The sequence below is a fragment of the Natrix helvetica genome (genome assembly GCF_964273705.1).
Source record: "Natrix helvetica genome assembly, chromosome: Z".
In the NCBI taxonomy this organism is placed as follows: domain Eukaryota; kingdom Metazoa; phylum Chordata; class Lepidosauria; order Squamata; family Natricidae; genus Natrix; species Natrix helvetica.
In genome coordinates, this window is record NC_138554.1 from 35,999,972 (window position 1) to 36,017,532 (window position 17,561).

At 42.9% G+C, this 17,561-nt stretch overlaps 1 protein-coding gene across 2 annotated transcripts; it reads right to left on the reverse strand.

Moving 5' to 3' along the window:
* Positions 1-231: 231 nt before the first annotated feature.
* On the reverse strand, positions 232-10,244 carry ZBTB45 (zinc finger and BTB domain containing 45). Of its 2 annotated transcripts, XM_081933228.1 has the most exons (4): positions 10,139-10,244; positions 8,048-8,150; positions 5,222-6,864; positions 232-2,301 (listed from the first exon to the last, which is right to left on the reverse strand). In XM_081933228.1, the coding sequence occupies exons 3-4, from the start codon at positions 6,747-6,749 to the stop codon at positions 1,739-1,741; spliced, it is 2,091 nt and encodes a 696-aa protein (XP_081789354.1). In that variant the 5' UTR covers positions 6,750-6,864; positions 8,048-8,150; positions 10,139-10,244; the 3' UTR covers positions 232-1,738. The 2 variants fall into 2 exon arrangements, with proteins under 2 accessions (XP_081789354.1, XP_081789355.1); XM_081933229.1 differs by lacking the exons at positions 8,048-8,150; positions 10,139-10,244 and adding an exon at positions 7,022-7,449.
* Positions 10,245-17,561: the final 7,317 nt, after the last annotated feature.

Sequence of the window (17,561 nt, forward strand, 5' to 3'; positions counted from 1 at the left end):
ATGTCCTAATTTTGATCACATGAATATGGAAATGCTACATCAATCCTAGGTATGAAAAAGCTCCTTGTTGCATTTCCAACATCAAATTTTGGTGGAACATGGCTTCAGTGTGGTCTCCAAGCAAAGAAAATGACTCCAGATTACTGAACGTGGTGATTTAAGACTCCTACTAAGTGACTTAAAACCAGACATTGGGAAACTGGTATCACTTCATCAAGCCCATCCATCACATTAACAATTTACTGAACAGTGAAGTAGTTACTAAATTTTGCTAAATTTACTAAGTTACTAGTTACTAAGGTTCTTGATAAATGACTATCAGACTTTGAAAACCTGGTATCACTGGATCATGTTCAACAATTTTGTTGAATTAACTAACTACAAAGGTTTTTAAATTGGATTTTGAATAAATGTGCAATTAATTGTTACAGTTTTGAATTTTACTGTTACTATCTTTATTCCTTCATGCAAATCACCCAGTCACATGACTCCCCCAGCCACGCCCATCAAGCCACGCCCACAGAACTGGTCGTAAAAAAAATTGAATTCCACCACTGGGTGGGGGGCACTGAGGATCAGTTTGTAGCACCAAGGGGACGGTGGACTGAAAAAGTTTGGGAACCACTGCGGTATAGGGTTTCCTGCCTAGGCAGGGGGTTGGACTAGAAGACCTCCAAGGTCCCTTCCAACTCTACTATTGTATTGTATTGATTATATCATAAGTCACTTTTTCAGTGCTGTTGTAACTTTAATGGTCATTATATGAATGATTGTAAATCGAAAACAACTAGCATGTGGCCTCAAAAAAAGCCAGTTTTAAGACTCCATCTACAGCAATTTCATCACAGTCTTACTACGCTAAAATTCAGACAGATTCACACACTGCTTTATCCTAGATAGAAAAAACAAAACAAAATGGAAAGGTGTCTTTCTCAGCAAAATAAAACCAAACTGTCTTCAAAATACAAGTCAGTAATACATTAGCTGCAAACAGAGAATATTGTGCTTCAAATAGAACAAAATATCTGTAGGTCAGGATTGAACTGAAAGGGTCCTTAGCTTGACTGTTTTCTTGCTCATCTGTAAGAAAACCAAGCTCAGAGAGCACCAAGGACCCCACAATATTGTGCTTATTTGTTGCTGTAGTCATATCTATGAACTGCTTCGTTGGAACAAGCCAAGTGTTCATGTAGTGTCCCATATTTCTGGGAGATTATATCCCACTCCAGCATCTGCTACTCAAGTGACATATTGTCATGTATTTGAAGATTCAGCCACCATTTCCCAGCATTAAGCTATTACATTGCCTTGGTATAGGTCAGCCTACTGGTCCAACAAGATTAATATGATCCACTCTTTCTGGAGAATCTTGTTTTGGATTCCAGTCATAGGGCATTCCCAGTCCTGCTAACACGTCATTTAACTGATAAGATCAGGGATTCAACTTATGACTCCCAGCATGCAAAGCAAATACTGTACCATTGCACTATAGGCAGACTAGAGAGCCATTGGACACACTCTCCATCTCTGCCCTTCTACAGCAGACTGCATGGTCTGCCCGTAGTGGCACTATCCCTTGTAGAATCTACAGTGGTAGCCTCGAAGACTTTGCCTTTCTAGTTTGCAAGATACCACAGCAGATATTTTCCCAGATTAAGGGACTCAAAGTAAGCCTTGATGCCACCTATCTCCATAAGCCTCAAGGGTTGGATCAAGCAGCAAAAAAGACCCAGATGTTCTAGACAGTATGAGGCTGCATGGAGGTTTCTGAAGTAGGATCTCCTTTCCAGGCTGTAACTGAGTTTTCCCCGGTAGCTTCTCCCTTCCAGGTTACCAGACGACTTTCTGCCTGGCTCGGATCTCCTGCCTTCCAACCACTGATGGTGCTCTCAGCAGTTGGCTCCCCTGCTTTCCAGGCCACAGGAGCAGGAATGATGCTTGCCTCGGCAGCAGGAGCAGCCGTGGTGGCAACATTTGGTTTCTCCTTCCAGTCAGCTGGGGAGGAGGATGTGACAAGAGCCCCGGGGGCATCTGATGGGCCCCCTTTCCAGGCAGTGTGAGTGGTCATGTGACGCTCCAGCAGAGTACGGTGAGAGAAGTATTTGTTGCAGATGCAGCACTGGAAGCGTTCAGGGCGGTGGGTGCGCATGTGTACATTGAGGGAACTCTTCTGGGTGAAGCGCTTGCAGCAGATGGAGCACTGGAAGGCGCGCACGCCAGTGTGGGTTACCATGTGCTTGAGCAGATAGTCCCGCAATGAGAAGGAACGCCAGCAAATGCTGCACTGATGGGGCTTCTCACCTAGAAAAGGAACAGCACAGAAGGCCAGTTGAGGGCCAAATTTTCATTTCTTAACAAAAAAGGTTGCTCTCCAATGGAGTGGGGGGGGGAGGGGAGAAACCAACTGACACCCTAACTGTAATGATCCCAAAGCATCCCCAGATTATAGAGGGAGACCTGTTAAAACTTTTGTTTGGTTTAATCACATCTATTTTTTTTTTACTTAGTCCCAGTGCAAAAGAAACACAAAAAAAGACGGATTTGTTCTTTCCAAGAATTTCACTGAAATTACTGCATTACTCTTGGGAACTTAGAAAAACAAAGATTCTCCTCATAGCTATAAAGAGCTGCTTTGTCTGTTTTGCAATGCAGAGATCCTTTCACTGAATAGAGTAACAAAGCAGGCACTGTAACTATCTCTAAGACAATGACCCACAACGTATACTGTACAGTATACAGGTTGTTCCTCTATCTATCATAATTCTGGAAGGCCCAGAATCTTGGATGTTGAGGGAAGTAGTTATTAAGTGAGATGCCACATGACCACTTTGGTCAACGACTGAAATCCAGACTCTCCCAGTTGTGCTCATTAAACAGCCATGTGTGTTTTAAGTGGAGTGCTAAGAAGAGGGTTTGGGTCTCCTGGTCACTGTGAGCTGGGAAGAGGGTTTGGGCCTCCCACCTCAGCTGGGAGGCTTGGGCACTCTCCCCGTCCTACTAGGGAGAACAAGCACAAGAATGATGGCATTTGCTAGTGTTTTTGCCATATTTGAGGTCCTTTCTTTTAGCATGTCAGAGAATTTATCCTCCCTGTATTGGGGGAGGGGGGAATATACCCATAAAATCCTTTGGTGCACTGGGGGAACAGATCACTGTAAAACGGCATGATGTTTTACAATGGCTAGCAATGTTCCCCCATTCTAAGGTTGCTGTGACTGCAAAAGATCATTTGGTCATCACATTGAGGACTACCTGTATTGCCATCAGGTAACTTGGCTGTTAAAAGGTACTAAATGGACAAATTTTCTTGGCAAGTGGTTGCCAGTGCTTGCTTCCTAGGACAGAGAGAGACTGGTTCAGGGACACCCATGTCTAATAGGTTTCCTCATTCTTCACCTATTAGATCAAATGGGCCCTCTTTGTTTGAACCAACCATAGTGGCTTATCTTAAAATCAAAACGAACTCCATCAACAGTAGTCACCAAAAGTTTGCCTAAAGTTAGTTAAAAATTAAATTAAATTACTACATTTAGCTGAAGTGGTGGAAAGGAGAAAATCAATTTAGGAAAGGGTTTTTAGCCAAACGTGTTTTATTTGGGACACATTCACTTTTTTTTTTAACTGTACCTATTCCCCTTTTGCCCCATCCCTATGTGGTTTGCTAATATGTTCCACAAAACCATGTCTGATGGCTCTCAATTTATGGAATTTCTACACAAAATAACTAGTACTGTTCGTTTGGTTTCCCTGAGACCCAAGCATTTAAATCCCCAGTACCAGTTTTCCAGCAGGATGTCAGTGGAGGAGAAAAATAGAAAGCACTGGCAGGAAAAGACATTGCAGCAATTGCAAGAAACCAGATTTTTATCACCCTGAAGCTTCTTGCATCAAGCTTCTTGCATTTCCTCCTTTCATTCAACCCTTTTCCTTAAAACGTTTATTATCAAAACAGCCAATCCTACTGTCTTTCCACGATCATTTGTATTTCAACAGTAAGAAAAAGATTTGAGTCAGGTGTGACTTGGCCAGTTTTAGTTTCTCATTTTTATTTCCTAACTTTTATCCATCTGCACATTATTATAGGCAGTCCTCAATTTACGACCACAATTGAACTCAAAATTTCTATTGCTTAGCAATATAGTTAAGTGAGTTTTGAACAATTGTTAAGTGAGTAACAGGGTCATTAAGTGAATCTAATTCACCACTGACTTTTGTTGTCAGGTCGTAAGTCATATGACCCCAGGACATCGCAACCATTATAAATATATGCCAGTTGCCAAGTGCACAAATTTTGATCATGCAACAAGGATGCGACAATAATCGTAACTGAAAATTGGTCATGAGTCATTTCTTTCAGTGCCATTATAACTTTGAATGGTCAGTAAAAGAATGGATCTAAGTCAAGGACTACCATATTTTTTGGAGTATAAGACACGCCAAGATTTTGAAGAGGCAAATTAAAAAAAGTTTTTGCACTCGGCAGATCTCCCAAAAATAGCCCGTTTTTCGCAAAAACGGGCCTTTTGTCAAAAAAGGGCATTCATAGCCTTTAGGAGGCTTATAATGTGCTTCTGGGGGGAGGGGCAAAAATGGCCCATTATTCGCTCATTTTTGCCCTCCCCAGGCTGCAGGAGCACTCTGGAAGCCTCCTAAAGGCTATGTGTGGCCATTTTTGCAAAGGGGGCGGGGTTTCAGGAGGCCAAAAACGCTGTATTCAGTATATAAGACGCACCCAGATTTTCAGCCTTTTTTTTTTGAGGGAAAAAGGTGCGTCTTATACTTCGAAAAATACGGTGCCTGTATTGGTATGAGTGTTTGTTTTTTTAAAACATCTGTGGCTCTATTTGTATTTCTGTGTGCATTTTTCCTAGCTGAACTTTTCTTGGAAATCAGCAGGAAATGTTCTTTCTTTCTAGTGCAATGTTTCTCATCCCGAGTAACATTAAGATTTGTGGATTTTAATTCTCAGAAATCTCCAGCCAGCGTATGCCTGCTGGTGAATTCTGGGAGTTAAAAGTCCACAAAAATTAGCTATCCAGGTTGAGAACCATTGCTCTAGTCTGGTCTCAGCTCCTTGTGTCTGCCTTCATTTACTATTCTCTCAAAATAGTAGGAAAAAAGTGACCTTGTTCAACCACCGAACAGTGATATTTTCTGAGGCTCAGCCTTGTTCTTCCCCAGCACTGACAACCCACCACCCCTGGCTTACTGATTTCATTACCAGAATGGATGAACATGTGTTTGGTGTAGTTCTTCCGAGAGCTGAATGTTTTCTGGCAGTGGCTACATTGATAGGAAGGTTCCAAGCAGCGGGACGTTCCTGGCTGTTGGCTCTGCTGCTCCCCACCATGAAGAGCACTGGCAACCATTGTGTTGGGGCTGAGCTGGACCATATTGCTGGCACCTGAGTCCTGCTGCTGCTGCTGCTGCTGCTGCTGCTGAATGCTGTAGAAGGTCTGGGCTACGCCACCAGGCTGGGGCAGGTGGAACTGGAAGATGCTGGTATTACTGGTGACGGTGCTGGTATTAGTGACTTCTGCCTTGAGCTCCCGCTGGATGCCGAGGGAGGAGACAAAGGTCAAGCCCTCAGGCCCATCACTGCTGCTTCGGGGTGGAAACCCAGGGTTGGAGCCACTTAGGTCTTGTTTGAATTCTCCTGTTAAGTTCCTCAGATTGGAAGCCTCTATGTTGCAATCAGGATGGAATTTATCTCTATCTCGAGAGGTGGAAACGGTAGCCTCTTCCCCACTTTCTTCTCCCTGCCAGGATGGGATGAAGGACTCGGAAAAGACATCCTGGTTTCCAAAGAAATCCTGACCTTCCGGGGTGGCATAATCCAAGTGAAGGCTCTCCTTCCGGTCAGCTCCACTGCTACCCCCAGGGTCCTTTGCCTGGTCACTGAAGTCAGCAGCAAAGGGGCCACTACCACTGCATTCAGCAAAGCAGCTCAGTTTGGCCTCTCTTTCTGCCTCCGACCCCTCTGGGCCTTCCCCACTGCCTTCCTCTTCGTCTTTGATGATCACCGGCATTGTCTCAGACAGCTGAAGCCTCACTGGCTGGCGCTGCTTGCGGCTATGGCAACTGGGGGCAGATTCAGTGGAGTGCAGGTAGGAACCTCCTGTATCTCCTTCACTTATGGACCCCTCGCAGGCAGCTGTCCTAGCTTCTCTGTGCTGGGAGGACAGCAAGTCTCGCAATTTATAACGCACCTCTGAGGCACAAAGCAGCTTTGGGGGTTCAAGGTGGGCAGAGTCAAGGTCACCTGGTCGCGAGAGGCTGCCAATGACCTCTTTGGGTTGTTGCTCCTGGGGCTTGCTGGGAAGAACTCTGGGAAGAGATAGGGGTACCGCTGGAGCAACAGAGGGGGGTTTCGGGCTGCGATTCTGAGAGATTATCTGGGTGCATTCGTCAATGACAGTCTTGATTTGCAAGATGGAAGCAGCGGTGAGGATCTGCAGAGCTTCAGACTGGGCTACGACCAGAGAGCCACTGTACATAAACTCCACTAGCTGACGCACTACCTGGCTGGGGACCACAGGGGGAACCTCAATCTCTGAATAGCCCAACAACAGTTTATCATGGAAAAAGGGGCTGCCAGCAGCCAGCACACACCGGTGAGCTCGCAGGGTGGCCTCCTGGATGTGCACTGTCACATCACAGAAATGACCGCCTAGACGTTGCCCATTCAGGGTCTCCAGAAGAGACTTGCTGAAGTTCTGCAAATGAATGTAATGGACAGCTTCGGCCATTCTGTCTTGTATCTCACACTGGAATCTTTACAGCTCTAGAGCCTTCAAAATATACTCTGCTTCACAAATAAGGATGGCAGTGAAAAGAATCTCTAATAGAAACCCTGCAACAACACTGGAGAGAAAGAAATGATTAGAGATGCCTCAGAGGCTAACATTAATTCAGCAATCATAAATCAAGGATAGGATGATAGCAATAGCATTTAGATTTATATACCACTTCGCAATGCTTTACAGCCCTATATAAACAGTTTATAGAGCCAGCATCTTACCCCCAATAATCTCGATCTTCATTTTACCAACCTCGGACAATCAGAAAAGAGACAGTATAGACTACAGTTGGATAGTGGGTGGTCAAGAGGTTCGTAAGGGACTCTTCCTGTTTCACACACTGTATAAGAGTCAAGGATGTGGAGGGAATTGTGTTAATTTATATATTATATTTATATTAAAATAGAATTAGCTTAGTTTGTGTTGTCCATGTGGTAAGGCTGATATGGTAAAACAGGATCTTGTTCTGTAATTATGGGCACAGCTTAATGCCTGAGACATTTTATCTGATCTTGAAAAGCTAAGCAATTAATATTTGGATGGCAGAAAAGTCCAGAATTATAGACTGGAATGAGAAATCAAAAGAACATTCCAGAAGAATGCAATATCAAGCAGCATTTGTATTTCTGCTAAGGCAAATGCATGAAGCCATCAGTCATTATTTCACTCAAAGAAGACTTTATTAACAGAGATAAATAGCTCATTGGCTTGTTGGTCACACATCTCTCACTGAGATTCTACATGCAGGAATTTCCAATTTTTGGGTGGGTGGGGAGGAATTGATGATTCTGTCTTCTGCAATGCAAAGAGGAAGTCCCAGCTTCCAACTTTAGCATCTCTAAATAAAAGAGACCAGGCAAGGAATAATGATAAAGTTGTCCAGACAGTCATTAACAAAAAAAAATCAATTTTGCTTTTTTCAATTCTAGTTTTGCTTTGATGGGACTTTGCTAGGTTGTTCTCTCATCAATGAGGCTTTGCAGAGAGAAAAGACAGAAAGGCATCAAACCTTGCCATAACCTTGAATATCAAGTGTGGTAGAAGTTTTCTTTTTTCTTTTTGAAAACGTACTATTTCATTGTGTATGCAAATTTAATAAACACCCTAGCATATATAAATCTATACCCCCAAATGCACACAGCAATAAAAATCTAAGAAGTTTGCAAACATTCATGTACTGTAAGTATGGATGAAAAGTAGGGCAAACACTGCAAAATAGTTACAATAAATAAATAATAAGTACAAACCTGCCTTCTCAAGCTTGCTATCTCCAGATGTATGAAGGCAATGCAACTATAAGAAAAACTAGCAGTCGTATTTCCAACACATATTGAGGACATCCAGACAAAACTGCAACATATAAAATCACAGTTTGTTTAAAAATACAGGCAACAAGACAATTACAGATAGAATTGTTACACAAATGTGAGAGAGTTAACTGAAATCTTATTGAGGTAAAACATTAACCTAACTAGAGAGGCTATTATGAGATGATTTCAAGTCCAGTAAAAATGAAGATGTCTTAAAAGTTAACCCCAGAAATTTTTTTGTGGTAACTACAGTGAATTGAAGGATACTTTACCGCCTACTTAAAAAGAAACTGATACTCTGCCTAATCTTGTCTATAGAAAAAAAGAGAGACAGTTTGCCAGGAAAGTCACCAGGAGTAACTCCAAAATGCTGGGTCTAATTAAAGTCCTGACTTATTTTTTTATGCACAGAAAGTTTCTATCTCTGGAAGCTGTGTTTGGGCCTTACTATCCTGCTCTAGCATGAGTGTGTGTGCGTGTGTGTGCGCACGCGCTTGTGTGCCAGGGGTGGTTTCCTGCCAGTTCTAAACCTTCTTCTATAGAAGAAGTAATCTACCTTGCTATTTAGAACCAGTTCCAGCTCCCCCCCTCGCCCGTCCGCACCACACTTGCCCCACCCGCCGCTCACTGATTGGCTGGCTCACCGATCGCCCCGCCCACCTCTAAGAGTCCTATCTAAACCTTAGTCTTAAAGCTATCAAGTTTGAACATCCCTGGTTTTTTTTTTTCTAAAGGGTTAGGGGTGCAAGGGTCTTGTAAGTTGACAGCTTTAAGATTTGCACACTTCAATGCCAGTGTTCCTGAGCCAACATGACTGGAGGAGGAATTCTGGGAGTTGAAGTCCACACGTCTTAAAGCTGTCAGGTTTGAACATCCCTGGGTTTTTTTTCCTAAAGGGTTAGCAAAGATCTTGTAACTTGACAGCTTTAAGACTTGCACACTTCAATGCCAGAGTTCCTGAGCCAACATGACTGGAGGAGGAATTCTGGGAGCTGAAGTCCACAAGTCTTAAAGTTGTCAAGTTTGAACATCCTGGGTTTTTTTTTCTAAAGGGTTAGGGGTGCAAGGATCTTGTAAGTTGACAGCTTTAAGACTTGCATACTTCAATGCCAGAGTTCCTGAGCCAACATGACTGGAGGAGGAATTCTGGGAGTTGAAGTCTACAAGTCTTAAAGCTGTCAAGTTTGAACACCCCTGGGGTTTTTTTTCTAAAGGGTTAGGGGTGCAAAGGTCTTGTAACTTGACAGCTTTAAGACCTGTCTGCTTCAAATGCCAGAGTTTCTGAGCCAACATTTTGGTTGCTAAGCAAGAACGTTGTTAAGTGAGTTTCACCAAATTTTAAAAGTTGACCACGCCCACCCATTCACATGACTGATAAAGCCACTCCCACTCGGTCAGATGGCTGGCAAGCCACTCCCAACCAGTCACATGGCCAGCAAGCCACTCCCACAAAGCAGGCCACACCTACAGAAGAGGTTCTAAAAAATTTTGAAAACCACCACTGGTGTGTGCATACACACACAAATAAAAAATTGACACTGGCACAAAATGGTCCTGAATCTTGGCCCCGCTCCCGAGCAAGTAATTAATAATAATGGGAGGAGTTATTGGATTTCCAGTGTTGGTTAGTGATTCAGTGGCTAAGACGTTGAGCTTGTTGATCAGAAAGGTCGGTGGTTCGAACCCCTAATGGGCAGGGGGTTGGACTAGATGACCTCCAAGGTACCTCCCAACTCGAGTCACTGTTAAAATATGCTCTTCGCAGACTAAGAGCTAAGCGCTTTCTTCTCATGATTGCACGAGCACCGGGACTGAGCTCTGCCTCCGATCCGCCTCAGGTCTCCAACCACAACAGCGAGCCTCTGAAGCTCTGCCGCGCCTAAGTCAAGGGAAGCCAGCCGTTCGGGATCCTGATCCCGCAGTACCTGTACCTGGGAACGGAACCGGCATGGGGCTTTGGGAACAAAGAGGCGTGGCGAGGACCCAGTGGGCGGGGCTTATGCTGGAGGTGGAGCCCCGCACACCTACCTTCCCGGTCTGCAGCGCGGACCATCCACTCCAACAGGCTTTCTACGACGACCTCCTTCCGCTTAATGTACGTCGCACCCTCCCGGCACTTCCGCACCGTGCCGTGTTGGCGGGGCGCGTATCCGTAGAGACAAAAAAGGGTAGAGTAGACTCCCTAATCTGAGAGTCTTCATTGTTGACTACAATTCCCAGCATCCATCAACACACACTAGTTGGGATCTATGGCCGTAAAAAAAAGGGAAGATAAGGCAGGCACCGCCTTAGGGCGGGGCTGCATAAAGCACAGATTCCGCTTTTCTTTGGCAAGAAGGACAGGAAAATGCAGATAACGCAGCAGGCGCTTCCTTTCTTCGCAAACGAGTATAAGCCGCCCCAGAAACTTTTGCCGCAATAATACTTAATCGGAGGGAAATGTTAGCCCACACTGGCTTTGAAGGCACCTGCCCATGCCAATCTTTCGGAATTTATCGCCCTCCAAATATATCGACTACTATTGCAATGATGAACTTGCCCGTGTTAGTGGCGGGAATTGTAAATTAACACCTGTGACGGGCATAATTTTGTGAAAGGGTGCAAAATTGGACCGACCCTCTAGATGGGGTTTCTTTTCCTGTCTCCGAGTTTGCGCAATATTATCTCAAACTGCAAACAGAATGGGGAGGGGGGGTAATTAAAATTATTTAAATAACTTCCCCAAAAGCAGAGAGAGAAAAAACCGTTCCTTTCTTGAAACTAAGAAGCTCCTCTCCCTTCCCCAGATTAAAATATGTTTTAATCTTAATATTAAAAGAGGCAGGATTATTTCCCAAAAGGAAAAATGGAGAAACATTCTGTTAAAGACAGAAAGTAGCCCCAGTATTTTTTAATAGCCTCAAGCAGAAGGCTCAAGTCTTTAGTGATGGCTACTTTGTACCTACTAAGAAAGACTCTGCTAATCTATCCATAAACAAAACGCCCTAAACCACAGCTCTTGTGGGATTAAGAATTTGGGATTAATCTCATGGGATTAAGAATTTACATTTCCCCACCCAAATTCTAAAGACAGGACATGATCTATAGGACACAATAGGATTGACCCATTGAAATAGTAAAAGAAACAAGGCTCGCTACATTGTGCAACCCCTGGACCATCTCAATCACAAAAATCCAGAAACCTATAAAGATCCATTCTTTCACTCAGCCATTTTGTCATCCATCCCAGAAACACTGCTGCTGTCACTGAAGTTTCTGGAAACCAAATAAACCTTTCCTTGCAGTCAGCCTCCATTTTAATTCCAGCGCAATTCTCCCGGCTTGGAATGGGAGCGGACTTTTTTCCCCATAAAACAAATCTCTAAAGAAGGGGAAACATTTTTTTTTAATTTCAAGCTACCGGATCAACTAAATAGAAAAATTCCAACATTGCGTGCTCCCTCCCATATTAAATTGGGGAAAACTTAAGACCCAAGCATTGATATCTACCATAGTTATTTGAACCGATAGTGTAACTTGGTAATCAGGCCAAGAATGCATTTATTTATTTATAAATACAGCCTTAGCCTGATTACCAAGGTGCACTATCGACCCAAATTCTCTTCATATGTTCAAACAGCAACCCTATCAAATAATTTAGATTGAGAAAGAGGGAAAAGCTATGTCAATCACCCCGAGCATTATCTTTTGGCTAGACAGCTGGCTATTTATTGGAAACTGGTGTGGAGAAGCCAATGTCACACAGCATCAAGAAAAAACAAAACTTTTATTTCCATACAGATCACCTCTGAGTTTCATGCCCAAGGAGCACCCAAGAAGTCAGACGCAATTATTTTTATGCAATTCATTGCAGGAAACTCTTGTATCTCAGATGTCAACCAACACAGTTCTGGACTCTCATTGGTTAAAACGCATGGAGTGTACTGGCGGGAGAAGTACGTGTTCTAATTGGTTGCCAGTTTGACAGCTGCCATATAAAAAGCTGTCAAACCGGAATTGTTCTGTTCTGTTGCTTCTGTTGTCATTAAACTTTTCTGGTTAACTTGCTTCTCGCCTCAGCTCGTGATTCTGTAGGAAGTTATCACCCAGCCCTCTCCCAGAAAAATGAAATATCCTAGGAAATATTGATAAGGCAGAATATTATATTTTCCTGGATGTGAAAAAGGGAGAAACACATTTTAAACACAGAGTAAATTCCTACAGCTTCCAGCCCATCCCCACTTTATCAATGGGCCATTAAGAAGGCCAAGCTAGTCCACTTTACATAATAAAGAGTTCAGCTCCAGGGGGATGGGTGTAGAGTTCAGTGTAAGAGACAATGAAGGCATGATAAGCCTTTACTCAACTGACCACATGGCATCTGAACTCAATCAAACCTGGATTCAAAACAGCCTAGAGGGTTGCCCCTGCATGGGTCCATGTGAGTCTGGCAACCAATCAGAATACATTTCTTACACAGGAACAGGAAACAGATAGGTGGGGCAGAACAGATTATAAAAATCCCTGCAAGCCCTTCTTCAGCCTGTAGGAAGTTATCACCCAGCCCTCTCCCAGAAAAATGAAATATCCTAGGAAATATTGATAAGGCAGAATATTATATTTTCCTGGATGTGAAAAAGGGAGAAACACATTTTAAACACAGAGTAAATTCCTACAGCTTCCAGCCCATCCCCACTTTATCAATGGGCCATTAAGAAGGCCAAGCTAGTCCACTTTACATAATAAAGAGTTCTCCCCTTCAGCTCCAGGGGGGATGGCAATGAAGGCAGGATAATATTGCCTTTTACTCAACTGACCACATGGCATCTAAACTCAATCAAACCTGGATTCAAAACAGCCTAGAGGGTTGCCCTTGCATGGGCCCATGTGAGTCTGGCAACCAATCAGAATACATTTCTTACACAGGAACAGGAAACAGATAGGTGGGGCAGAACAGATTATAAAAATCCCTGCAAGCCCTTCTTCAGCCCTTCTCTTCCCTTCTCTTCTCTTCTCCACCAACATTGAAGCATGTGATCACCTTTGCTGTTCAGGGATCAGGCCATGTGGTCCTGTCCACCATTAAAACCATCTTTCCAAGCAGCTTCCATGTCTCCAGTGTCTTTTTCCCCACTTGGAGCCGAACCCAGAAGGACATTTCTCCCAACAAGCCCTTCTCTTCCCTTCTCTTCTTCTCCACCAACATTGAAGCATGTGATCACCTTTTCTGTTCAGGACTCAGGCCATGTGGTCCTGTCCACCATTAAACCATCTTTGCAAGCAGCCTCCATGTCTCCAGTGTCTTTTTCCCCACTTGGAGCCGAACCCAGAAGGACATTTCTCCCAACAATTCCTTGTTCAAGAATACACAAAAGAAACAGAAGTAAGAGAATTACTGGTTGGTTTACATTTTTCACACAAAATAAAAGGTGGAAGCTTCTACTCTTTGGGAAAAAATTGGAGCGCTGTGCATCTGATTTAAAGTTTTAAAAACTATTCTATCTTAAAAAAAATAATGTAAGCTATCTCTAGCCCTTATTGAGTCTATCTCTGTTATCAAGATGCTTGGAAACTGCAAAATATTTCAGCCTGGTAAAGGTAGGCTTTTTTTTTAACCATACTGAATACAAGATTTATTTATTTATTTATCACATTAATATGGCTATTCACCTCACAGAAAGCAATCCTTTTGACATACAACAATCTATAAAACATTAATTATATAAAACTAAAATATTAAAAATGAAAAGCACTATAAAAATGTAAAATATATAAACAGCATGAGAAAGTAAAAAGAGATCAATCACAAAGGAACCTTTTAAGAATATTTCTGGTTTCTTGGGCCCCCCAGGCCTGGTGACACAAACGGATCTTAAGGTACTTCCAAAATGACAACAGGGTTGGGGCTAACCTGACTTTGGAAGAAGAATGTTACGTAGAGTATGTGCCATGACAGAGAAGCTGTCCCAAAACGTCTGTCCCTGGGAGTTGGTGCAGGTTCATGTACCCTGGTCCCATGCCATGAAAGACTTTAAAAGTTGAAACCAGCATCTTGATTGAATCCAGAAATTGTTGGAGAAATAATCAGATCCTCCATTTCCAAATGAGGAATATTGGTTTCTAAGTTAAATAACTGCTAAATAACAACAACAAAACAGAGCAAAATCTCAGAAAAAACCCCAAGAGTATTAAAATATAAGTAGGTTAATATGGATAAACAAATACATACAGTGTTCAACCTGCTTTGTTTTTATAGGAGATATGGGCATAATACTACTTTGCCATACTTGGCAGTAAAAGCGAAGCTTTCATTAAGTCAAAGTTGACCCGTATTTTTATTGGCTTGAAGAAGTCTGTTGTAATGTCAAACATTGCATGCTTAATCCTCATTTTGAGAAATCATGTTGTATTGCTTAATCTTTGTCTCCCCCCCCCCCCCCCCCCAAGAATTGACAAGAGGCAACTTTAGGGTTCTTTTCTGTGCATGATCCCTTGGAAGCTTTAAACAGATTATGGTTTAAAGAGAGTCGAATGCTGTGTTAAAAAACAGAAATAACAGGTGTTTCAGTATCAAGAGCTACCATTGCCAGATTACTTCAGACAGGTTTACCTAATCCTCTTGAAAGCAAGGGGAAAGAAGAGTCATTTAATTTTCTATTATGTTCCATAAGTATATTATCCTAGAGCAGGGCTGTCAAACTCCCGGCCCATGGGCCGGATGCATCATACGCTGGCCACACACAGTTTAGCGAAGGGGAAAAAAGTTCCAATATGTGATGATACCATGACGATGTCCCTTTGATAAACCTGTCCTACAGGTTAATTATAGGTTAATTAAAACAGCAGGTGATTCATAGATCCTATTGCCCACGTGGTAACTAAAGAGATGGTGCCAAAAGGTTTCTGATCAAAAACTTGTGCAAGTTTTTGAATTACTGAAGAAAATATCAAAATGCATGTATGAATAAAACAAGATACAACAATTAAGATGGATAAAGGCCATTGGTGTTTGCCCTTCTAATTCTGAGATGAGAAATTCAGATCAAAATCAGGAAAGAGTGATTTCTCTTTTGAAAAGTTTATCTTGATAATCACCAATTGTGCAAGCATAATAAATCTGTTTCAATATTTATCTGAATAAGATTAAAGGGGAATATAAATCAAAGCATATGTTCAAATAATTTTACAGTCCACTTGGCTCATTTCCAAAGCCCCTTGATATTGTAAGGAGAACATGTTACCCTTTTTCAATGCTAGAGCAAACATCTTCAGGTCATAAAATAGTGTGGAGGAAAACTAATTTGTATCAAAGGAAGAAGTGCATTGCCATTGTAAGGCTTTTACAAGTCTACACTAATCTGGTTAGCCTTTACCCATCTAATATCAACTTGAAATTAGCTATTTACTGTAGTTGATATTAGCTATTCAAAATAGACTACTATAGGTCAGAAAGAGACACTGGAAGAATTCCAAGAATGCTACTTTCATATTGTTAGGTTCAATAGAGAATTTTGAAGCCTGCCTAATTTTCTGTCTGTTCCATCTTACAGTAAAAAAGGATCAAGACATGGTTATCTTGAGTTGTCTCAATTTCAGTCTCTCAATCAATTGTGTAATTGTTTCTCCACGACCCTCCTAAATGGCTCTTTCATATAGTTCTCATGGTCCAAATTTCTTTACAATCCCACATACAAATGTATACTTCGCCCAAAATAGAGTCATAGCAGGGTCAAACACCTTCTGACGCTTTCAACCCACCAGGATCTTTTCTTCCCTCTGGCATGCCATCATCTGGTTGCATTACTGATGAGAACACCAGAAATACCTCCATGAGAAGAAGTGGGATTTCTTCTTTGCATGGTAAGTCATTAGAAGCTGGGTTCATGCAAGGAAGCTATATAGTGGAAAATTCAGAACAGGCCAGACAAAGTCCTTCTTAGCACACCAACTGTTTTGGAACCTTGAAATATTACAATGGTGGCCATCTATTTTGTTGACTTTAAAATGGAATTAATCAAATGCAGAGAGGTTAAGACTTGATGAGAGCTATCATGGGGGGTAGAAAACCCACATTTAAAATCAGAGGCTCTACCAGCACTCTCATATAGCAAAAACAAAGCAAAATTAACACATTGCCAATTATAAAAAAAAACAGATGCCCTAAGAATCAGTTTTTTTAGGTCTCGCCACCAGAAGCAACATATGTTCTATGCATTACTTCCAATTTTTATTTTCGGTTGAAAAACCACCTTTCCACACTCCATCTTCCTGAAGGCATTGGAAAGCAGTTTTCAAACTGCTCTGAGATAAGGTCATTCTGGAAGGTCAATGGGGACAGTTTTGCTTTCTCTTAAGTGATTTATGGAGAATCATTTACTAGTAATGATTGATGTTCTTGATTTTAGAGGCAACCCTGCCTGGACTTTTTCAAGCAGAATCTCTTCTAGTTTTTTTCTCCTCAGGTCTACTACTGACCCATCCAATAACAGGAAGCATTCAAAGGGGACACTTTTCTTCTGAGCAATCAATTCAGAAAAAGAATATCGCCATGAACAGTGAATTTGGTGAATGTTATCATTCTGAAACTATCATCCAAATGCATGAACAGGATACACGTTTGAGTAGTACAAAATTTTACAGTGTTTTCAGTGAAATAAGCAGTGACGTGCAGGCAGGGGAGGCAGGGGAGGCAGAGCCTCACCGCTCTCATCATAAAAAGAAAAAAAATGTAAAGGGGAAAAGGCGAGTGCTGAGGTGAGGCTTAAAAAAGCCTCTAAAAACGGGAGGACTGTGACAACTTTGATCTTTGCAAGCGTGCAAGCAAAATACCCCAGGATCACGGTGGCGGGGACAGCAACTCCTTCCGCTGCGCTGCGGAGAAGAGCCACGCTGTGCAGGAGGCTCCTCAGCGCTAGCCTCAGATCAGCACAAGCCGCGGTCCCCTTCATGTTGGCTCAAAAAGGAGGGGAATGGGACTGCGTGTGCAGGAGGCTCCCCAGCGCTAGCCTCAGATCAGCACGAGCCGCGGTCCCCTTCATGTTGGCTCAGGAAGGAGGGGAATGGGACCGTGTGTGCAGGAGGCTCCTCTGCACTAGCCTCAAATCAGTGCGAGCCGCGGTCCCATTTCCCTCCTTCCTGAGCCAACATGAAGGGGACCACGGCTCACGCTAATCTGAGGCTAGCGCTGAGGAGCCTCCTGCACATGCGGTCTCATTCCCCTTCTTCCTGAGCCAACATGAAGGGGACCGCGGATGGCACTAATCTGAGGCTAGCGCTGAGGAGCCTCTTGCACACACGGTCCCATTCCCCTCCTTCCTGAGCCAACATGAAGAGGACCACAGCTCGCGCTGATCTGAGGCTAGTGCTGAAGAGCCTCCTGCGCAGCGGAAGGAGTTGCTGTCCCCGCCACCATGATCCTGGGATATTTTGCTTGCAAAGATCAAAGTTGTCACAGTCCTCCCTTCATGATGAT